Raw genomic sequence first — 24,196 nt, 5'->3', positions numbered from 1 at the left:
TATATTGAGTAATCTTTAGCATCGTTTGCCTAACCGATCGGATTGGGAGAGCATCTGATCCTGCCAACAGGGCCTGAACTTGGCCGATAAAAACCTAAATAGAAATGGGACCACTGATGTCATACACTTTATTATTGGTGTGTTGTTCTATGTCACCCCCCCCCCCCCCCCCCCCTATTAATATATGGCTCCTTTGTAACATAACACCTGGCTGTCCAGCTGCTCCTCATATCCCAGTTCACACCCAGACTGGCCTGGTTGTATTTCTGGACTCCTGTCAAGTACACTAGTTAGACACCGAGACCAGAGAGGACAGGGTGAGAATTAACCGCAGGCAGACCGCTCCCAAGAAAAAACATAAAAGAGAGACCCTGGAAGGTTCTGCTTAACCGGGTCAAAGTTCATGGGCTAATCTGCATCCAGAAAAGCAGCATGAGCAATTATCACAACCCAAAAACCTGCTGTGATGATGTGATGTCCCTGTACTCAGACAAGTCTTGGTCGTGCTTTTTACCATATCTCTCTTTTCTCAAGGCGAAAACGTGTTGGAGTTGTTTTCAATATGTCCTTTTGAACTGAAATATAAAGCCTTCTTCAAAATGTTGCTTGAAAAAGTACTTGGAAACTTGGAAGGAACTTAAAACTTGAAAGTTGGAAGGAGGCTTTGTTTTCACTCGTCTTGTGTCTGTTAGTCAAAAAGTCCTGAACAGATTTGGTTGATATTTGGATCAGTTGATGAGATTTTGGTGATGATCCAGATCTCGGGATTTCCCACCATTGGATGATTTTCACTTTTTAGCCATAATTATTATTATTATGCTGTGTTCATCTGCTGGTGGGAAAGTCCGACATCCAGGACTTTCCAAGTTGCATTCATGTGCTATTTTGTCAGAAAATCAAAACCCAAAAGACATAAACCGTTATGGAGGCTGCAGCTTCGCACTCAACAAAATGCCTCCACAGACAGAAAACAAACACAAGCACTCTCTATCCTCTCTTTTTTTGAATTTCTCTTTCCATCAGCTTTAAAAGAACAGTGTTAATGTATATAGCACATCGACAGCGAACTCTGATCGTATTTCTGGACTCCTGTCAAGTACAGTAGTTAGACCCCAAGAATAGAGAGAGCAGGGTGAGAATTAACTGCTGGAGAAATGAGACTCGGTGTAGGAGTAGACGATACGGCATGACCAGGTTCAAGTTCGTGATTCTGGTCGCATAATCTGAACTGGCCAGAGAGGTACGGTCTCTCTTTTCCTATTTCAGCAGCGATATCTTGTTTCAAGTTTCAGTTGCTGGATCTGTGGGGCCTGCGGGGCCGAGAGGAGCTCTGCCAAGAGGAAATGAAGACTTCCTGCGTTAGGTTAGAGTCCCTGGAAGGAGCCGCCTCGGTCCAAGTCCGGGTCCAACCCTCCTCTTTTGTTTTTAAATGATAATTGGCAGTGAAAATCGAATGAAATGGCACCGTCAGCACTCCTGATAGTGCTTTTGAGCCACACTGATAAGCAGAAAGCACACAATCTTCTACTCTTTCCATAGTTCGCCTTAATGTGTCTTGTATGTTTCTGTGTATTGTTAATTATGTATTGTACGCCTTGCTGCAAGCCAAATTTCCAATTTGAAACAAGCAGACAAGAAGTTTATTTGCTATAAATAGTGCTAACACATATAAGTACTTCAAATCAATAAATGAACACAAATATTGGCTTGTTTTAGCAGCTACTCAGATTTGTGCATCATATGGTTTGCCACCTTTTCTATTTGAGGTTCTCTGACCCTTTGGGAACCGATTTCTCTACTGTCTTTTCATGTGGTTTCTGTTTGAGGAATCCCTCGAGGAAACTTGAATAGTTTGGATCGAAATTGACCATTTCTATGAGGTGCTGGCTGCGTGCTCTTTGCGTGTTTAGACGTGACCTTTAGACCTTTTTTGTGCTTTTGAAATTGAACTTCTGTATATTTCGGGCTAGTGGTTTTTAAAGTTCGGGTTTACCTCCTCCGAACGGCGCCCAGATGACGCGGCGTATGGCCTTGACCCAGTCGTCCATGTCGGTCTGGGAGTTCGCCATGAGCAGGAAGGCTTCATGGCTGATCGCTGCCCGGTCCTTCTCTCCTGTCCCACCTGAGGGGAGAGGAGGGGTGGAGGGGGTGGGGTAGGGGGGGAGACAGAATATGGCGGGAAAAAATGAGTGATGGAGGACAGTTGGAAGAGCGGCGGGTTGTAAATTAAAAGTTGATGAAACCAATCAGCCGCTTTAATGTCCCGTCATTTCTCTCTGCAGGACGGATCGGTGGCGTTTACCAGCTTTACCGTTGTGTCCTGGCAAGGTAGGCAGACTGGGCTCCACAACAACAAATACTATTTTTTTCACTTTGTATATGAACTGTGTCACTGGAAATTATTTTAACACCCCAAAAAATTCAGCTATGATGGGACTATACCCCCGTCTCTCTCTCTCACACACACACACACACACACACACACACACACACACACCTTCTGCCTTGTGTATGTGGCGTTCTACACTACATCATTTTTTGGTCTGTGTCCCTCAGATTGAGCTGTATTTGCGCCCCACTGCTGCAGACATAAACATGCAAATTAGTGAACTTTTGACTTCAAATGATGTTTTTTTATTTTCCCTTTCCAAGCTATTATAGTAGACTAATCATTGAGAGCAAACCAGAGGCTGCAAATGTTCATTATATCACAAAAACACAGGCATTTATAACAGATTGAAAACCTAATAATGTTGTTTGATAGAAATATAGTTTTTCACATGCCTTAAATCATCTCTCAACCCCCAAAACCATTTCCCAAATGCCTTCAGAGTCGCCACTAGATGGCAGTATTGTTCTCTTCACTCCACTTTATTTCCACTTTACATTTCAGGCATTTAGCTCTTATATCATGCAGTGAAAACATGGACTTAAGACATCAGTGACTTTTGTTCACGTTTACATCGTTAGCTGAGACTCTGAAACAAAACAACTTATAATGAGTGCAGAGGTAGAATAAGCCTAATTTTCTAGGTTTATTCTACCTCACCAACATCACATCTGACCACTAGTAAGGAGTGCAAAGGAAACAAAATATTCCTGTGACCCTAGAATGATCACGCATAATGAGACATGGTAGGTCGAGATACTATAACATTTTTTAATTTTTTTTCCCAAGACAAGAGCAAGATAAGGTGCAAAATATTCCTGTAACCTTGAACAATCTTCTAGATAAAGAGCATTAACATCATGGATGGAGTACAGCGCAGAAAATATGACAGCTTTTGCATTTTTATTGTCGTTTTTATGACCGCAAGCCTTTGTGTATCTATTGTTTTGCTCAACCAAGACACAACCTGTAAGTTAAACCATCTGCTGCAGGTTTAGATGATATAGAGAATATATCAAGTGTTTTTCCTTCGGCCGAGCCGTCTAGTGTCGGATGGTGTTGCTCACAGTCATTTAGCTGCGAGAAGGGAATCCAAATATAAACAGTGGTGCCATAAAGCTAAGTGCCATTGTCACCCAGCTCTGCAAACTCACACTGCAATGATGAACAACACACACACACACACACACACACACACACACACACACACACACACACACACACACGCTGCTCTGTCTTCTTAGATGTGGTCCTCTCAGTCTTGAAATGGTAAACTGGGTATTTACCATTACTGTGACTAACACATAATGTTTTTTTGGTCTTTGCTACTGTATGTAAGTTAAACTGTTCTGTAGTATTCTCATGCTTTGTGACCATTTGATTCACTATCATTCAGCCATAAAACCATAAAAAAAGAAACAAGAGAAAACCAGCGTGGGGAATTACCAGAAACCATAATCCAATCTGATTACCATGATCTAGTTTTGCCGTCACTCTGAAAGTCGGCTTTCTCAACAAAGTGTCTGTCAGTCCTACTTTCTTTCCTTTAAATCTCACTTTTCTCAAACCCAGTTTGATCTTGAGCGGCTTTTTTGTGTACTTTTGAGTATTTTTGAAGTCAGTAATTTTCCTTTTACTTTTACGCTATATTATGCTATCACTACATTTTAAATTGCATTCTTTACAAAGTGTAAATGTTGAAGGCTCTCCCTAAGAGTTGCATCAGTAATAGGCTAATACTACATTAAATAGCATAACATTATATGCTGAAATGTATCTATGACAGTAGCTTAGCTAACATCTAACCAGCTGCAGTAGGCCTATTATTGGTATGTTTTTGCCTGGTTGTTGGCTAGCTAGTTTGCTAGCCTTCTATAGCTAGTTTGCTATATACAGAGTAGCAAAAGAAACAACCCTAGTACCTTTTGAATGACATGTTTGATATTTCGTAATTTAAATGAGGATGTTAGTAACATCTATAGGTAACATCTGTAAAATAATAAATGTTAGCAATCTCTTTCCCTACTTTTAACAGTCTTCTTAACGAGTTGAAATTGTTGACTACTGTTTATACAACCACACAATTCTATTTTATTGCTTTATTTTATTGCTTATATTATTTTCTTTTTGCTTATTTTTATATTCGACTTGTGTGTCTATATTGTATTTTTTTTCCTTGCTGAGTCCTATACTTTTGCCGCTGCAACAACCTATTTTCAAATAAGTTTCATCTTATTTTACTTGAATGCATTTTTATGTTAGTACTTTTAACTTATCTTCAATAAATTTTCCGCATCACTAGTATATGTTGAGTAGGATATTTTACTACTCTTTCCACGCCTGGATCTTTAATAGATTGACAGACTGATGAGGCCACAGATGCCGCAGCAAGGCGTCATTAGATTAAAGGTCCAGACTGTGTGGCAGGTAGACGGAGACATGTTGCATCATTAGATACACAAGACACCGCCCATCCATGGAGGAGAGGTGGGAACCTTCCAGATTGACTGTAGACGCTCATTATCTCCTGCACAGGATGACGAATTTCTATTATTGATGTGTTCACCGGATCGTTCTTCATAGTAACCGGTTTTCTAAAATTGTGAATTTCAAAGCATTTTCAAGGACAAAAGCATAAGAAGTCCCTCCAAAAACTGTTCTTTTCTGTATATTCTGGCTATATATTAGTGCATATACAGTAAACTCGATATATTGCGGAAACTAAGTGGAGCTTTCAATTCGTCCTCAGGAAGAGAAGCAAATTAAAAGGCTGATAAAGAGTGGAGAGGAGACTCAGACATAAAGGAGCCGAGCCACAACCAATACTTCCTCTTCAAGGCATCGTGGCCTGATAAGACACACACACACACACACACACTTTTAAAATCAATCCCAACGTAGCCGACAGACACCAAAATAATCAAAACACCAAAGCCTGGATTGGACGGAGTACAAAGATCCCATTTGGAGACAATTAAGATAACACTGACTGGAGTTTAAAGAGACACACTTTAAAGTCAACTTTCCTCTCAGTGCAAAGTCTGAAGAACTCAGACATGATGGATTTGATTTTACTCCTGCTGAGTCCAGAGGGAGGGAGACATTTAGCCTGTGAGGAGGCTGGATGTTTCCTTTTATGGAGGATATTTCATTTTTCAGTGGTAAAATACAGCATGTGTGTGTTTATTGAAGATATATATTCTTTTTATGATAATAGCTTCTGTTCTCAAAATGTCAGACTGCCCACGGACAGCGTTAATCATCTGAATGAGAGAGGAGGAGGGATAGATGGATGGTTGGATGGAGGGAGGACGAGGATAGTTTTCACTCTGCAGAATAAGAGTCACACTGTGAACTTATTAAACTGTCAAACTGGTGTGGAGACACCTGCGGTCAGTATACAGGGCTGGTGATTTAATGCATTTCCGGTGATTTAACGCACAGCCTCTGGCAGCCATATTGGAGGTCTTCGGCAACTATAGCTGTGAACAGGTTTGGCCACCTGAACAGAATTCAATAGACATGGTACATTTTCGTGCTGTTGTAGTGATCATTTCACCACTGATACATCTATGAAACTATATTCTTGTGTTACCGTATGCAGGTAATACTCCTCTAGCTTCCTACTCGCTCTTTTCTGTTGTGCAGCTGGACAGAAAACCATGGGAGAAAGGAATAAGCTTTTAGGGAACTCTTATCAACTTATTTATTCATACAGGTACAGTAACGTAATCTCTTATTTTTCCTTCACCAAGTGGTCATTGTTTTAACTAGCTAGCTATATAGTATCTGGTCAGCTAACATCTGATTTGCGCGCTAGCTAACGTATCTTGTAGAAACTACAGTAGTGTTAGTGGCTAGTAGAACATGTTAACATATTGGTTCTCTGCCCAATTAGCATGCTGGCTAGCTAGCTAGCTAACAGTTTGTTCAGGTTAACTGAGCTGATTCTTCTCAAGCAACTCAGAGTGTTTTGGAGTAGAGACTAGGGCTAAAGACAAGACAGTTTACTGTGTCACAGGAATATAAAACAAACCTACCTGTCTCTTTACGTTTCTCTTTTTCTAGCCTGGTTGTTACAGTATGTATTTAGCCATTATTTGAGCACAGCCAATTTTCCAATAGACCTCCATGGCACCAGCCATAGTTGCTAGGATGAAACTGAAAAGTCGCCATTGGCCATCCCTTTATGAAGTCCAGTCACCGGCTAATGCTACCAGAACCACTGACCCGTTATCACAATCTGACCCAAAAACCTAACCCAATTTAGAAGTTATCAGTGTTGCAACAAGGAAATGTCTTCAGGCTGGTGCCACATGATGCATAAAGCCTGGATCTGCTCTCCAGGCATGTAGCTGAGTGCAGGCAGGTTCAGGTAACTCTGACAGGACACATGGCTGTTGTGGAGATCGACCCTGTGACCTTTCAGGTACCAGACGGTCTCTCTAACAACTCAGCCACCCTGCCTGCCCATAGACGTATATTCAACCTACCCCCTGTTTCTGTAGTGTGACAGATTCATGCAAATGTACTGCGGTACACTTTGTGGCACAACAAGCACCGTAAACTCACTCCTGTCTGCACCGATACAGTTTGTACTGTACACCTTTAAACCTGCTGGCATGCCTCGTCCCCCAGGCCAAGTTCTCTATTAATAATGTGGCTGATGATTGGGGTCTGTGGATCGGTTGGGGATTAACTTTATACGACCTCTGTGCTGCTCGTTATTAGTGTTATATGAGAGAGAGAGAGAGACAGACAGGAAGAACCAGAGCACATTTATATAGCTAGGTAACCAAATAAGCATCAGTCTTTGCAGACAATAGTGTTATAAATACAACAGAAGTATAATCTGCTTTTTATCAACATGTTCTACTGTTCTACTACGAGTTTGTCCACTTATAACTGTGATAATAAATCTATTTGAAGGGCAACTTTAAGCTGAGCCAGGTTTCTTTCCTTTTGTCAGAGAGCATTTTAATATCGACAACTTTGTGTTAGCAATTAATAGATTATCAGAAGTTACAAGTTGCTCAAGTTAGGTTGCTTAAGTTGCAGAAGCTGCTTAGTACGTTGCATGTCGGTGATTTTAATGAGCAATCTGGATGGCATATATGTGTTACTTTATTATTTTGGGGTCCAAGAGAAGGCAACAAGCCGTGAACTCAAGGGAATAAATATATATAAGTAAAACTACTATTGCCTTTCATAACTAATAATATAACAAGCCTGGTTCGTACAGAAAGTGGACAACCTAAATAAAAACATGATGGATGTGACAGTTAAGTGTTTTTGAGGGATAATTTCCTAGAAGAGAGTTTGGCTTCATGTTTCCTGTGATGGATTCTCTCGCTCTGTGGAAGTTTGTTTTTCATAACGGACGAGAATGAACGGCAGCAAATGGATTAATCTGGAGGAAAAACGAGCGCTGATATCTCCAACTATGCTGACTGTGTGCAGAAACGGAGAGGAACCTGGACAATTGGCACAAACTTCAATAAACATTGATATTTTCCTTTTTAAGGGGGAACTTCCACAGCGTCTCCTGCTGCAGGACGCCAATACGCAGCAATATATTGATCCGCTCACAGATAAACCGACTAGAAGTGGTCTTGTCAATACACCGGCTCTGCAAAAGAACTGCTGTCTGCCATATGTGTGTGTTGTGCTTCATAACACATCGGTGCAGGAATACCGAACCACAACCAAAGAAGCATTAACACTTCAGCTCTTCTAGCCCTGCAGCCACCCTCGGGATCCAGGCTCATGTTTTTGGACCAGCATGCACCGCTGTAGACACAACAAGCTCCCACTGCAATATTACTACTGCAAGTCACAACACACAGTGAACAACTGTGATACTGTGTGACCGCATGTAATCCACCCGTCAGTGATTTTTCTGCACATACTTTTCAATCATGCTCTTTTTGCGAATTTCGAAATGCTTCCTTGATTACAGAATGCGTTCAGAGCAACAGCGTAGCCTTAGCAACTTAAACCAAAAGTAAACACATGAAGAGTACTGTGTCCAATGTTGCCAACTGTCCAAGGAAAATAGCTGTTGGCTGATCAAAAAGTCGCAAGAGGTCGCCAGATGATGTCATACGATAATTTGCATATCAATATATGTGCTACATCCCGCCTCTCTCAGCGGAGGGAGGGGCTCCGCTGTGTATGGGAAGCGCTGTGACCATCAGGCATCTTCGGGTTAGACAAGCAAGTAGCACAAATATTACACAACAGCCGTACTGATCGTCAGATCCTTTGGGTGTCAACACATTATCATTGTTCCCCACGGTTCGAAAAGTAGCCGGATTTGTTGCTAGTTGCTTTGGAGAAATAAAGTTGCCAGGGAGTCTGAAAAGTCGCTACATTTTGCGACAAAGTTGCCAAGTTGCAACAGTGATTATACATCAGTTTTGTGAAACCTAATCATCTAATGTAAACTAACTATCCTTTACAAAGTGCCACAGTTTATTCGCTCATTCATTCAAACATTTTGTAAAATTAAGTGACGCTTTTTTAAAATGCTGGATAACTCATTTTTGAGTGAAACTGTACGTACATGTATTGTACTGTGTAGCTCAGTCTATTGTAGTTCCATAGAGAATTTGAAAGTAAATTCAGTTCAAATCTTGACTCATAACAACTGGCTACATCATGTACCAACAACAGGCCAGCTAGTAGCTTGATACAGTGCAAAAAAGTCACTAATTCATGCAAAAAACAAAGATTTTACACAATAGCTGGCATCACTGCATATGAAAATTGAGTAGAAACATGAGACACTGCTCTTTTGCATGAGCTGCCTCACTGTATCTGAGCCCATCAGAGCCACAGTGACAGCAGCAGCTCTACTCAAAGCTCTGCTCAAAATGAAACAAGGAAGCTCTGCAACATCCCATTACGTTTCCCGTTACCTTGAAGGTGTTGCTTCCTCAGTCTGTCCGGCTTGCAGCAGGCCAGCCCCATGTCTGGCTGAGCGGAGCGGGCTGGGACCGGGACTGGGACTGGATCTGGGCTAAAGCTGGATCATGAACCGGCTTCCCTGCCTCCGGAAAGTCCGTTCTGCAGTAGATCCGTATGCAGGTAGCACTGATGGGCAGAACCTGCCAGTGAGGCATGCTCGATGCCAGCGGACACAAAACCCGTCAAACGAGTCCCACTTCTTGTTCTTCACTCGTTTATTCTGTCCATTCATTCACTCTTTTTTTTTTTCTCTCTCCCTCTCATTCAGCAGTATGGGCAGCAGGTCCTTTCCCTCAACCCCCTGGGGAGCAGCAAATCCCTGAGGAGGAGTGAGAGCGCTCTCTCTCTCTCTCTCTCTCTCTCTCTCTCTCTCTCTCTCTCTCTCTCTCTCTCTCTCTCTCTCTCTCTCTCTCTCTCTCTCAGTGTGTGTGCAGTAACTGGGAGATGGGCAGTCTTCCCATCTTTGTCAAACAAACTTGTATACACACACAGAGGGAAAACAGACAGACAATGCTAATCAATCTGTGCGATTCAGGCCAACCAGACTTTGGATTCTTCCTCAAGTCAGATCTGTTCCAGCCTTATAATAAGTAATAATCTGTGACATTTTCATATGAATAAATGTAAATTATGCTACTTTCTACCGCCAATTGCTCTAGCACAACAATGATCCAGCCTATATCCAGTTCATAAATCTTCTCCACTGTCTGTTCTAACCAGCCGGTGTCTGGTGGCTCTTTCCCGGGAAAAATCCTCTGCCGCACAGGAAGTGATGCGTTTTACGTTTCCGGTTTGTTTGGAATCAATAGAAGAAGAAGAACTGGGTAGTTAGCATGAGCAGCGATAGCCACCATGGCTGAACAGACAAAGAAAAGAGAAACTCAAACTGCAGCAACAAGAAAATCCAAGCTCCGCCCACACAAGATAAACAAAAACTAAGGATTTTGCAAATTACCACTTAAAATATGACCATTGAACATACATTTTGTGACATATTTAGCCTCTTGTATACAACATTGTTCTTTGTAAATCTCAAATATTGCTCATTTATACTGTGTCTACATTACAGCATTGTTTTTAGGGCGGGTCAGACGTGATTTTCTCGTTCATATTCGGGTTCATAATGTTTTAATCGGTCCAAAAGAAGTTTGAAGAGGGAGGATTTAACTTTAACCTTTTGGCTTTAACACCTTCACCAGGGTCTTTACAGCAGTGTCTATACATGAGACTGTGTTCATAACATGTGCTTGGAATATGCCGTGCTTAGTGGATGTTTATTATCCCACTAACCCACATTTAGCGTGTAATGTTGTTACGCACGGGTGGTTAAAGGGTGACTGTGTGTGTGTGTATGTGTGTGTGTGTGTGTGTGCAAGCAGTTCAAATTTACATTGTTTTCCTCCCTGAAGGCGGAACTGTTTTCTAGTATGTTGCCACAAAACAGATTCTGTAGTTGTATCTTAAAAACAATTTCAGTCAATTCCTAGTTTTCTTCTTCATGGATAACTGGCCAATCGTAGACGAGGTGACGTCACCTCCAGATGTTTCCAGCAGCTGCAGTGGAGTTTGATATGAGAAAATGTTTCAGGATGTAAAACATCAGCGGTAAACGTCAGGTTTTGGTGTCAGTCCCTCAGAATCAAAGAGCGAGGGCTTCTTTCTAGAGCCGCCATTTTGCACCAAGAGACGTTCAACAATCATACAGGGAGAAATCCATCGTAGAAGAGGAGAGAGACCAATTTCTCCACCCACAGGAGCAGGAGAGAGACCAGAATGCAATGCAGCAGAGAGACAGGGTGGGCTTTGAGTTAGGGGGCGAATCTCACTTTTTCTCAACTGGGGGTTGTCAAAAGGCATTGTGGGAAACGTAGGAAAACACTAACCGAAGTAGCCGTAGACGAGTCAGGTTGAGGGAAAGTGGGTTCACCAAAAAACAGTAAATTCCAACGCTTCATCACAAAATAACTCCTGGAATGCATCGAACATCACAGACTGATGAGGTCCAACAGTGTAAGAGGATCTGAGGAGGGATTTTCCTGTAAATAAAGCTCCCCGCTTGTTTTCCCGTCTCTGACAGCGCCGTCTGAAGGCCATGAATCAAGCTATTGTTGTATGCTACTGATGTTTTATGCATGTCAAAGTAAGCGGAGAGCCTTGTATCGCTCCAATTGGTAGAGCAAGGCAGTGACACAGCCGGAGGTTTGGGGTAAACATTCTCTTTCTTCGTACCTGTGACTTTTCCGTTACGTTACGTTAACACACTGCCAGTCAACAGTTTGGACCCACCTGACTGAATGATCTCTGTTTTTCATTCTCTTAAAGCCATTTTGATCTAAAGGCTTCTGCTTAAATGCTTGAAATTAGTTTCTTATTCAAATAGTGAAGTTGATCCTATGTATGAATTTCTTTCCAAAGCCTTTGCCTTTCCATCAAGGCAAAGAATCTAAAATATAAGATAGTTTTGATTTAACACTTTTTTTTGGTCGCTGCATAATTCCATTTGTGTTATTTCATAGTTTTGATGTCTTTACTGTTATTCTAAAATGTGGAAAATAGTAAAAATAGAGAAAAATGTGTGTTTTGATGCTGATTTTGGGGCAGAAAACGCAGCTCTAAACTCTGACGTGTGTGTTGATGCTTCTGGAGAAAGAGAAGTACTGAGACACAGAAGAAGTCTGTGTGTGTGTTTTAAGGATGGGGTGCAAGTGTGTGGGCTGCCTAAACAACTAGTCCACAATAATGAATTAGCTGAAGTGGCTGCGTTTGCACAGGCGTGTGTGTGTGTGTGTGTGTGTGTTGTTTCCCAGATGGCTTAATGGCTTCACGCTGCCACAAAAGCGGGCTTAGCCTCCAGTCAGCCCTTAAATACAAAGAATATTTAAAAATAACTGATTATTTCCCCATTTTCTTCATGCCAAGAGGCTTTTTTTTTATTTATTTATTTTTTTAAGCTTTGGCTCAGTTGAAACTCAAGCACATGACTGTTGAATCAGCTTTGTTTGGGTGCATTGCTCATTTTGTATTAAATATGGTTGTAGCCTTAGTAGAAGTTCCACTTTTAACTACATGCTTGCTGAATTAATTAATAAAGTTTTGCTCTCTTTTAAGGCCTCGGAAATTGGGTGTTACTTAGTTGAGAGATACACATTTTGTGTTACAATACACTAATTTGGTTCCATTGTTTAATTATTAATTCAGAATAAATGGAGGATACTTTTTACAGTGGTTCTGTCTGTAGGCCCATTAGAGAGGCTGATTATGAGAATGTGCTCCCATAAGCTATTTGTATTTACTGTTGATTTCAACAAAGCCTTAAAATTTGGATTAATTTGCTTACTTTTTGACAGAATGGATGAGATGTGTTTTTTTTCCCACTATTTAGAAGATATCAGATATGAGAGTCGATGAGGAAATGTCTTCAGGCTGCTTTTCTAAACCTGGATAAAGTCTAGACCTTCGTTTTACATTTTAGACATTTAACACTTTCATTCAGAGCGTCTGACAGTGAGTGAGCAGGCAGGGACTCAGAGAACTGCAGTTATTAAGTAAGTGCCTTGCAAGAGAGCTGGGAACTCCATATGTCCACAATAAACATGACCAGTAGATTTACCCTGGAGCTGGACACACACACACACACACACACTTACACAAGCCAAGTCTGTCAGTCAATGACATGACCCAGATGAGCAGGCGAGGTCCCAGTCCTCCTTTGAAGGACAAGGCTACTATTACAGAGAACAAAGCGCTGCTGAAAGAGAGAGAAAGGGAGAGCAAGCAGCTGATTTATCATCACAGACCCAGCACCCCCCCCGCCCCCCGACCTGGCCTCATTCATGTTGAAGGTTTATGTTGAAGTCTGGGAGTGCTGATCCACAATCAGTCTTGTGGTTTTCAACCTTTTAGTCTCGTTATCGCCCACGAACACAAAGCTGCTCCCGCTCACGACCCTCTGCTGCAGTCGTACACACAGAATGATGAGCTTGCTGAACGATTTTTTTTTTTATTTCCAGGCTATTTGACTCGGTAAATTACTTTAAGAAGCCTAGAGGCTGCAAATATTTATATCACAAGATTTAAAACGTAAGGACTGGAGAACGAATGTCTCGAACGAATCTAATATCTTATAAACATTAGATAGTAGGAGGCATCAGCTTTTTCAGAGAGGGAGGAATGTAAATCATACAGATTGAAATCCAGTCAGACTCCTGTTGTTCATCTCAACCAACCCAGTTCAACCCAGTTCAGAAGAGGTGATGGTTCCTGTATGTGCCTGAATCCTGTCTCTCTGTCCTGTTGTCATGCCTGTCTGTCCATCTGTCCCGCCTGTCTCTCTGCATCTTTCCCCACCTGTACGGTGGCCGTTTTAGGACATTCTCAGCCGCCTTTGTCATTCGTAGATGTACTTTGTCAGATTTAGCTGGACTTGCGTCAGGTTTAGCTGTACTTTGTCAAACCTGGATAGAGTTTGTCATCTAAGAACCTGATGCAACAAAAAACAGCTAAACCTGATACAAGTCCAGCAGCTGAGGATGTCCTAAAGTGGCCACCGTACACCTGACTGCTTCCCTCCCTGTCCGTCTGCCCTCTTTTCCTCCCTCATTCCTCCTTTCTTCCCACCTCCACTCCCAGTTTTCTGGCCTGCAGGCTTGTCCACACGTTAGAGGCTGACTGGGGGTTCACACCCCTCTGCGATGTTGACCCGCCATAAATAAAACACACAGAGGCTCACAAGCCTGCTGGCCACTCTAAACACCAGCAGAGACCGCCGAGCAAACACTCGAATGACAGACTGATATAGAGAGTCAGCAGGATGAACGTATGCTAAAGCTCAGCTGCGATCCTGTGGCTCAGTGTGTAATTTATAGTATTCAGGTTAGAGACTTGTAGTCATGTAGATGTTGTAGGCTTGGATGATTTTTTGGGATGTGTCCCTTCATTAGATATTTAAAAAGTAGAGAGAAACGGGAAGGATTGGGAGAGAGAGGGAGATGACATGCGAGATTCAAAGGTCCTGGGCCGGATTTGGACCCAGGTTGTTGTGGTTACATGGTACGCTCCTTAGGCCTTTGAGCCACCGGGACGCCCCCTCATGTTGGATTTACTACAGAAGTAACCATGGTAGAAGTCCCTCTCATGCATGGATGGAGCATCCTGGACAGTTTGTTGTCTAAGGCACATACCATGCACCCAGGACGTCCTGGGTTTGAATCTAGTCTGGGAGCTTTGTCACATGTCATCCCTCATCACTCTTTCTCAATCTTTTCTGTCTCTCTCCACTGTGTCCAGTAAAATGCCAAATAAAAGAGAAACCCTACATCCACGCAGCATTTCTTGCTTTCTTCTGACAGCTGTGTAGGAAGCCGCCGCTCACTCAGATGCTGACGGCGACGGACTGAGCGTGAATTCTGAAAACTGTTGTATTGATTGAGTGAAACCTTGCTTGCTGTGTCAGGTTGATGTAAGCAGCCTGTTCAGCCCCAGGCCAGGCTTCTGCATGTCGGGCGGGACGGCTCCTAACAGCCAGGAGAGCTACAGGGACAAGGCAGCGCTGGATAATGAGAGGCCATTTGTCTTTTTTTTTCTTCTTCTAGGAATTGACTTTCACACTCCACAAGCTAGAAACACGATGTAGGTGCAGTTAGGACTCTACATGTCACCAGTTCTGAGGTCAGGAGATGTCTGATTAGGAGATTTCCATCAGCTGATCCTTGGCTAACAGCGCCCCCTGCTGGCTAAATACAGAATGGCACCCAGAGAACAAATGAAAGTATCCCAATTCTGATTTTTTTCTTCCTGTGTAATACAGATTTTATGTTTTTTAGAGCAGTGTGTGAACAGAAAAAACCTCATGGAATCTGGTCTTTTAATTTTTGATTTGTACCACATTCATATCTGATCCTAAATTTAGTTCATATCTGATCGATGGCCATGCGACTGCAGTCTGAACTGTCAGATCAGATTCATGAGGTTTTTACGTCTCTCTCGTATCCACTTGACTGGCAAAACCTGGAGCACGACGACTCAAACAGCCAGCAGAGAGGCAGCGAGGTCACAAATTAATTTCGTATTTTGGGGCGATTCCTCCATTCAAACAAAACTAGACGGGACAGATCGTAGTCGACCAGTGTTGGAAACAACAGCAAGAGAAATGGCCGAGTTTGCTGTAGCGTCAATGAAAAATCAAGAGCCTTAAAGCCAACCCACTCAGCACTAGATGTGATTTCAACGTCTCATCTCTGATTTACATTATTACATATTTAAACAATGTATAAACAGCTGTAACTATCAAAATATATGCACCAGAGAAGTCAGTCCATATGTGTGAGATAATGCTTTAATTTTGTCATTTACTCCAGAGGACACAAGTCTAAGATGCAGATGTTACTAATCTTTCAATTTTAAACCCTGTGGAGCTTCATTTTAGCCTCGACGTTTAGCCATTTAGATTTCTATTAAATGGCTAATCAATGTAAAAGTGCTCAGTGTGAAGTTCAAGGAGGAGAAAGACAAAGTGGCCATGGCTGCATAATGTTTTTTACAATGAATGTGACTGTATTTTTGGCTGATAAATGTCTTTTGTTATTTCAGGATGGAGGTCCGTTCAAACTGATATCAGATACGGATCACTTTCAAAAATAAATGAGAACAGTCAGACAAAAAAAAAGAAATAAAAGCAAAAACTCTGATTTGAGCACAAAGGCCTGCAGTGTGAACAGAGCCAAAGATATGAACTGAACCGGAGGAGGAGGAGGAGGAGGAGGAGGAGGAGGAGGAGGAAGGGGCGGGGCTAAGATCTCACCTGGTACGATTTCAAACAGGTGTCTTCCTGGTTCGTCTGGATTGGCTGTGAGCTCGTTGACCTGGCAACCCTGCAGAGGGATACAGCCCTGAAACACACAGAGGGAGGGGCTTAAAGACTGAGCTGCAGATGTCCTTCCTTCCTTGCTTCCTCTCTTCCTTCCAACCTTCTTTCCTATGTTCCTTCTGACTTTCTTTCCTTCCTTCTCTCCTTCCTCCTTCCCTTTTTCCCTTCTCTCCTTCCTTGCCTTTCCTTGCTTCCATTTATCCTTTATTTCATCCCTCCTTCCTCATTCTATTCCTTCTGACCTTCTTTCCTACCTTCCTTCTGTCCTTCTCTCCTTTTTCTGCCTTCTTTCCTGCCTGCCTTTCATCCTTGCTTTCTCCTTTCCTTCCCTCCTTCTGTCCTTTTGTTTCTCTCTTCCTGCCTTCCTTTCATCCCTCCTTTCTCCCATTCTTCTTTACTCCCTCCTATCCTTCCTTCCTGCTTTCCTTCCTTTGCTTGCTCTCTAACAATTGAAGCAGCTAAACTGAATAGGAACCCACACAGATTTTCAGACTAAACCTTTACCTTCCTTCTTTCCTTTCTTCCCACCTTCTTTTCACCCTTCCTGTCATGTTTCCTGTCTTCTTTTCATCTTTTCTTCCTTGCTCCTTTTTCATTCCTGAGTCCAGACAGATTATACAAATACATTTATTTCCTCTTTGCCTTTCATCCCTCATCCCTCCTTTCTCCCTTTCTTCCTTGTTCCTTCCCATCCTTCCTTCCTGCCTTCCTTCCTTTGCTTCACCCCTCTTTAACAATTTAAACAGCTCCTCCTCTGATTGAGCAGGAACCCACACAGATTTTCAGACTAAATCTTTACCTCCCTGCCTTCCATCCTTCCTTGCTCCCTCCCTTCCTTCCTTCCTATCATCCTTTGGCTTCTCTCTTAACCCCCCTGTAACAATTTAAGCAGCTCCTCCTGTGATTGAACAGGAACCCACACAGATTATCAGAATACATTATCCAGATCAATACCCATTTAGCCCTGAGAACCGGAGCGCGCCGCCTGTGAAGCGCCGCCAGCGCCGCCAGCGCCGGCCGGCCCGCTAAGCTGCCACTGGCATCCTCCATCACACAGGGGGGAAGGAGTCTGCCAAACCGCCCCGACCGGAGGGCCGGGCCGTCGCCAACATTAGTCTCCATGGCAACAAATGGATGCGGGGCGCGGAGGGGGGGGGGGGGGGTTGCGGATAGATGGAGCGCGGGGTGCGGGGCGGGGAGAAAAGCATCCCAAGGGTGCTATGTGCTCGGAATAACACGGGTAGCCGGCCGGGGGTGAGTGAGGGAGAACAGGCGACACGTGACCCCAGAAGACAAATCACACCGTCGAGGCACTTAGGAAATGTAGGAGAGGAAGGAGAGATCGTGCTTTAGGCTTTAGCTTGGTGATGCAGTGACTTTAAAGTAATAATGTGTGAAGTTTTTAAATAAATGTCTGTTTTGCTGCTCTCTATCATTGATTAATAAAAAAAACCAACCTGTACTCAGTTCATGAGCGCTTTTACCTTTGCTGTTCTACACTGCAAAAAAACAAAAAAACATCTTAACAAGTCATCTAGTCTCATATTCAGCTTCTTATTTTTCTTAAACCAAGAGAAACATTCTGCAGTGAGGAGAGATAACTCCACTTGTTTCCAATGCAGCTTCACTTGTTTCAGGAGTTTTCTAGAAATGAGTGTCAGTGTGTTGAAACCAGTCAGAATAAGGCAGATCACTGCACTGCTGTCAAGAAAATGACTCTTGATTCTACTAAATTCTTCAAACAAGTTGATTTGCATTGGAAACAAGTGAAATTATCGAGCCTCATTGGCAGATTTTTTCATTTACTTTAAGAAAATTACGATTTTAAGACTCAATAATAGACTAAATGACTTGTTAAGATGGAGATTTTTTTGCAGTGTGAACACCAGGGTCAAGATGCATAAAAAATCTGAATATGCACAAAATTAGAAACATGCATACACAGGCTTTTTGTCAGATGTATAAAACCTTGCTGACGTACTGTTCTGCTTTATAAATCTCACGAGCCTGATGTTCCCACAAGGAGACAGTAATGGATGTGGACTCCTCCCCTCTGTTTAACCTGGTTTGCACATAAACGCCAGTCACCATCCTGGGCCGGAAAATCAGACTTATTCTCTCCTTCATCTTTGGCAGCTTTTTTTTTTGGCAGCCGTTACACAGCGCTATATATTACAAGCCATAAGAGCCTGTTGATTGATAACACGTGTAGGTCTATTTTCACATTACTGTACGATTTGGTGACAATATGTAACCCTATTTAGTCTTGCTAGAATAACAATTTGGGTTATAGAAAAAAGGATTTTAATCACACGCTTATTTCAAGCAGAGAAGTGATGCATTTTACGTTTCCGGTTTGTTTAGAAGAAACAGAAGAAGAAGAACTGGGTAGTTAGCATGAGCAGTGATAGCCACCATGGCTGAACAGACAAAGAAAAGAGAAACTCCAAGAAAAATCAGAAAATCCAAGCTCCGCCCACACTGTTTGATTGACAGGTGATCTGTGGGAAGTGCAGTGCAGAAACACCACAGTGATGAGGCTGAGGGACAAAGATGGAGACAAAAACCCCCCCCCAAAAAAACACGAATCCTGCAGATTACTGCTTGTTATTGTCTTATGTTTTTTTTGTTTTATTGTGTAATAGAGGTTCATTATGTATTCTGAGCACTAAGCCCCCCCCCCATTCCCCCCCATGTGTTTGTCAAAATAAATCCATTGTCCCAAATCTAAGTCCACCCGCTCCTTAATGGATTTATCCACACGATGAAAAGAAAACCTGTATGGATTGCCCTCCTTTCAATATCGCCTTTCCTTCCACCAATTATCACATCCTTTCATCTTGGGGGTGGTGGGTGTGTGTGTGTGTGTGGGGGGGTTGGCTTGTCCTATTGCGTTGATTTGCCTTCGCAGCCCCCCTCCCCTCCCCTCCACCCCCCTCCCCTCCACCCCCGAATTTCCTATCGATTAGAAGATGAGAAGGAGGAAAAAAGAAAAAAAGGCCAGATTGACACTTTCTCACACATCCTGGCCACAGAGGGGGGAGGGTGGGCGGAGGGTGTGTGTGTGTGTGTGTGTGTGTGTGTGTGTGCGTGCATTCATGTGTGTGTGCGTGCTTGTGTGTGTGAATAGGCTCCATGGTGGGCTGAAAATCAATACAGGCTGGATGGGTATTGGCAAGCTCTGATTAAGGACAGTCTGTCAAAACCCTCAGTCATTTGTTCCCCTTTCAACGGAGACTGTGCTGGAGGCGAACACGTCATTGTGTGTGTATATAATGTGTGTGTGTGTGTGTGTGTGTATGTGTGTGTGTGTGTGCTGACAGGGACTAGAAGGCACTGATGGCAGAAGGCTGCTGCCTGCATTAAATAGACAGCAGTCACGCAGAGTGGAGACTGAGGAAATCAATAAGAGTGTCGAGATTTCAGCCAGGAATGTAAGGAGATGATTATTACACTCTGGAGGCCGTGTGTGTGTGTTTGTTTGTGTGTGTGTGTGTGTGTGTGTGTTTAATGGAGCCGCCCCTGCTGTCTTTTGTTGTTGGATGACATCATCGCCTCTTGTCACGGCTGTGTAACCTGTGAATGACGCTGAATGACCCAAAATCATAGCTGCTTTTATGGAAGAGGTACAACCGCAGTGTGTGTGTGTGTGTGTGTGTGTGTGTGTGTGTGTGTGTGTGTGTGTGTGTATAAGGTCAGGCAAGGCCACCTACTTGTATTGCTTATGAACTCTTCAATGGGGGAATCAATGGGGAAATGTGAGTCAGCATCCAAGCCAAATGAAGGCCTTAATTAGAGCAGAAGCAGAGGATTCACGGGGGATTTGACCTATAAATATTGTTATAAAGCAGAGTGAGGAGTGTCAGAGGAAACCAGGCGTCACTCTGCTGTTTCCTCCGATGCACTCAAACCGAATCTGTCCTGCGAGTGCGCTAAATCATCATTATCACCGTGAGATATTCTCATGTTGTCATTTTAGAAATTAGAAATGATTTATTTGCACGCTGAGGCAGAAAAGAAGAAACAGTACAGCAAATGAAAGCCAGTTGTGCAGGTGAGATAAAAAAGAACCTAAGGGTCTTATAGTGTGTCCCACCTAAATAAAGAATATACAACATTAGTAACAAAACAAAGAAATTATAAAAATAAATGCCAATGAATAAAAAATAATGGATAAAATAAAAATACAAATTAAAAAGAGCAAACAAAAGATTTTAGTGTGTTGTAGTGTGTGTAATCAGTTGTAAATGAGATGAGTATATGTGTGTGTGTGTGTGTGTGTGTGAATATGAGTGTGTGCATTATTGTGACTGGTGGCCATTCAGCAAAAGGATCATAAGTAAATATTGACCTGTGGCTTCTTTTATAGGAAGGATCATATTTGATCTTGAGTGATGGCAAATAATTTAGAATTGTTTTTTTGGTTTTTTTGTGTGGAAATGGTCGTAGCTCTTCTTCAGGTTTACATCTGATGTACACACATCTAGGGCTGCAACTAACGATTATTTTCATTGTCGATTAATCTGTCGATTATTTTCTCAATTAATCGATTAGTTGTTTGTCTATAAAATGTCAGAAAATGGTGAAAAATGTCGATCAGTGTTTCCCAAAGCCCAAGATGACGTCCTCAAATGTCTTGTTTTGTCCACAACCCAAAGATATTCAGTTTACTGTCATAGAGGAGTAAAGAAACCAGAAAATATTCACATTTAAGAAGCTGGAATCAGAGAATTTTGACTTATTTTTCTTAAAAAATTACTCAAACCGATTAATCGATTATCAAAATAGTTGGCGATTAATTTAATAGTTGGCAACTAATCGATTAATCGTTGCAGCTCTACACACATCACCTGCTGGTTATGCCGAGGTAAGGTAGTGCGAATCCTCATACGAAGTGGCCTAAAAGTGTTAATGGTGTTTGTCAATTAGTTTAATATTAAAACAAAATTGATAGACTTATCATTGGGTTTTCAGGCCACATGCTGGTTGTGTGCAGAACCTTGTACACTGAGGCATTAGGGATGCAAGACTCATGATCAAACCCAAGGTGTTTTGCATAAAGACAGTATTAGATATCCTGTAGACAGTCTGCTGCAGGAGGTAAACAGCTGTCATGTAGCAAAGAGTGACTGGGCTGCGTTCACAAGGCCAACTAATTGAAAAGCACATGAATGCGTGTTCAGATTCAAGCTCATTTGCGATTATACAGTATATCACAGGTGCACTACTTTAAATGAGCAAGCAGTTTAATTCAGTCTCATATTTTTTTTATAAATCAGGTGTAAATGCAACTTGAAAAATGATCAGATCACATTAAAGATTAAATCCAAGCACATTTTGATAAATGAGTCTGAGCTTGACAAACCACACAGGCTCCCATGGTTCAGTTTGATTTGTTTAATGAAGCAGGGTTGTTTTCCCCTGCAGTGTATTGAATGTATAAATCATCAGTTCGACGGCTTGGCCACTCAACATGAAAAATGTTTGCCTGCTGGCCACAAAATGAGACTGTTGTGAGCAAAGCAGCTTGGTTTGTGTTTCTTCAGCCTGTTTTCTACTGTACGACATCAAAGTACCTGCGGTTTAGTCTCCTCCTCGTCTTTGTAGAAGTAGAGCTGATCTGAGCGCAGCACAAACCAGCGCAGCTGCCAGTTCTTCATGATGCTGCGCTGCTTCTTCAGCCAGCCGGCCTTCAGCGCCCCCTCCTGCAGGCTGGGGGAGGCCGGCCGGCACGGGCCCCGCGACACCTCGCCCATCACCATGCTCTTGGACCGGGCTGCACACACACACACACACACACACAGAGGAGGGAGAGGGAGAGAATAAGCAGGCTGTAATGTGAATCACAATCAGCTGGTGAGTGGAGTCGTTCTTTATGTTTTTTGATGATTGCAAAGGGAACAAACTTAGGATTTTCCCAAACAATCCCCTTTAAAGAGTAATTCTGCACCCAGTCTGAGCTTCTCTGTCTGCTGCGCGATTTTGAGAAATGCAAGACACTGGGGCGACGAGCGGGGGGAAGGAGGGGGTTTGGGGTTTGGCTGGGTTGGTGAGAAGAGGAACGGGGTGCAGTGTCTCAAATCTGCCTTTACACTGGGGGTGTGAATATTTTTTTTATCAGATGATGTATCAGCTGCATCTCTTACTGAACACCGACTGCTCAGTTTAACCACTGGAGGGCGAACTGAGCCAGGTTTACTGAGATGAATACAGCATCGGCACATTAGAGCTCAGATGTTGACAGTATGACGGCATTGTTGTATTTCATAACTAAATGGTACAAAATACCAGTTTACAACTCCAAAAAAGCAGTAATTGACGACCTTTTGAAGGACAAGCCCGCAAAAAGTGGTACTTGGTGCTACAGTGGCTACATCAGTACAGGGTTTTCACTGTTTTCTGCTTGAGACTGATTTACAAAAAAGGAGAAATTATGTCTATATACACACAGAAAGTAAGGGGTGGGGTGGGGGTCAAGGGTGATTAAATATTGGTCGCTCTGCTTGACTTCCTTTGTTTCCTCTCTTGTCCCTCATTTCTTTTACCACGTCTTCCCATTTCTGCCTCTAATAGACACATTTGACTTGCATCGTCACTCATTATGCATGCCGTATGCGCACACACACACTCCACCAGCCTCTGCTCCTCCACACACACACACACACACACACACACACACACACACACACGGTTCTGCCCCCAGGCTACACCCTTCCTCTTCCCCAGATAAAGAGAGAAGGGGATTACAGAGAGGCAGCAGGCACAAATAATAACGTGAAGCAGAGAAAATAAGTGAAAGGGAAAGAGAGAGACTGTGAAGGGGAGAGTCACACACACACACACACACACACACACACACACACACACACACACACACACACACACACACACACACACACAGGGCCTCAGGTGATAGGACTCCCCCTCCTTTATTGCGGGCCTTGGAAGAGACTTATTGTCAGTTGCCACAAACAGAAGAGCAGAGGCCTTTGAGCTGAGATAATGGGACCACATGGGACTGACTGACTGGCTAAATGACTGAATGACTGGCTGGCTGACTGAAAGACTCGCAAAAAAACCAGTGTAACCTGAGCTCAGTCAAGGACAGGTTAAAAGGGAGAGGTGGCAGCTTTATAGCCGTGTCTGGATGTGTCTGTTCAGAGCAGCAGCAGGTTTTCAGATCGTCCCTGTGCAGCAACGGCTTTAGAAACGATAGATTTAAAGGTGCCACATGTATCACTTTAACATCAATAAATCACTACCACATTAAGAGATGCTGAGATGTTAGTATGATTACTGTAAACAAACCAGACCGCCTCTACTCTGCATCCTCCATAGTTTCTCCACCTGGTGGATCTGGAGGGAAATCTGCTGGATCGCTTTACGGCACAAAACAGGAAGAGGTTCTGTTCTTCCAGAGCAAACGGAGCTAAAGCTGAAAGAGTTTCTGGCAGCAGATGGTGGAAGGAGGGAAAGGAAGATGGAGAAATCACTTCCAACATGTTTGATCCTCTTCAGGGAAAGACCAAAGACACGTAGAAACATCCTTTTTATGGCAGGGCGCAACAGGGTTTATGGGAAATGTAGTCTTTAATTTAGAGAAACACTAGTACTAACAATTGGTCTGGACCATGGTCTCATTTGTTTACAGTAATTATACGAAGGTATCACAATTAATTTGACATGGATATGTTGATGTTTAAAATGAAACAGGTAGCACCTTTTAAATATGGCTTCAAAAACGTAGTTGTAGGTTTACGCTTGGTTTCTTTTGTCAAACATCTGTACAAATGAAAAAAGTTGACATGTCTCAAATCTTCCTCAAGTTACAAAAAATTCTACTATTGCTTGCCCAGGTCATTTGATGCTGTTGGAAAACCCGGCCTTATTTCATTCCATTACATTTTCCATTTTTAGCCATTTTAAGAGGCTGACACTCCTCCTGTTCAATTCAAGGTGAGTAGAAGAGTAGA

At 42.7% G+C, this 24,196-nt stretch overlaps 1 protein-coding gene across 1 annotated transcript in view; it reads right to left on the bottom strand.

The window, feature by feature from the left end:
- arhgap22b (Rho GTPase activating protein 22b) overlaps nucleotides 1-24,196 on the bottom strand; it is a 41,230-nt gene that overhangs the window by 7,829 nt on the left and 9,205 nt on the right. The window contains exons 2-4 of the mRNA XM_078290947.1: nucleotides 21,800-21,999; nucleotides 16,158-16,245; nucleotides 1,994-2,122 (exon numbers count right to left, since the gene is read on the bottom strand). Coding sequence (XP_078147073.1) covers nucleotides 1,994-2,122; nucleotides 16,158-16,245; nucleotides 21,800-21,999 — 417 coding nt within the window. The remainder of the gene's footprint in view (nucleotides 1-1,993; nucleotides 2,123-16,157; nucleotides 16,246-21,799; nucleotides 22,000-24,196) is intronic.

Source organism: Centroberyx gerrardi, chromosome 20 (assembly GCF_048128805.1).
Source record: "Centroberyx gerrardi isolate f3 chromosome 20, fCenGer3.hap1.cur.20231027, whole genome shotgun sequence".
Lineage (NCBI taxonomy): Eukaryota > Metazoa > Chordata > Actinopteri > Beryciformes > Berycidae > Centroberyx > Centroberyx gerrardi.
This window is presented reverse-complemented; position numbering and strand designations above follow the sequence as displayed.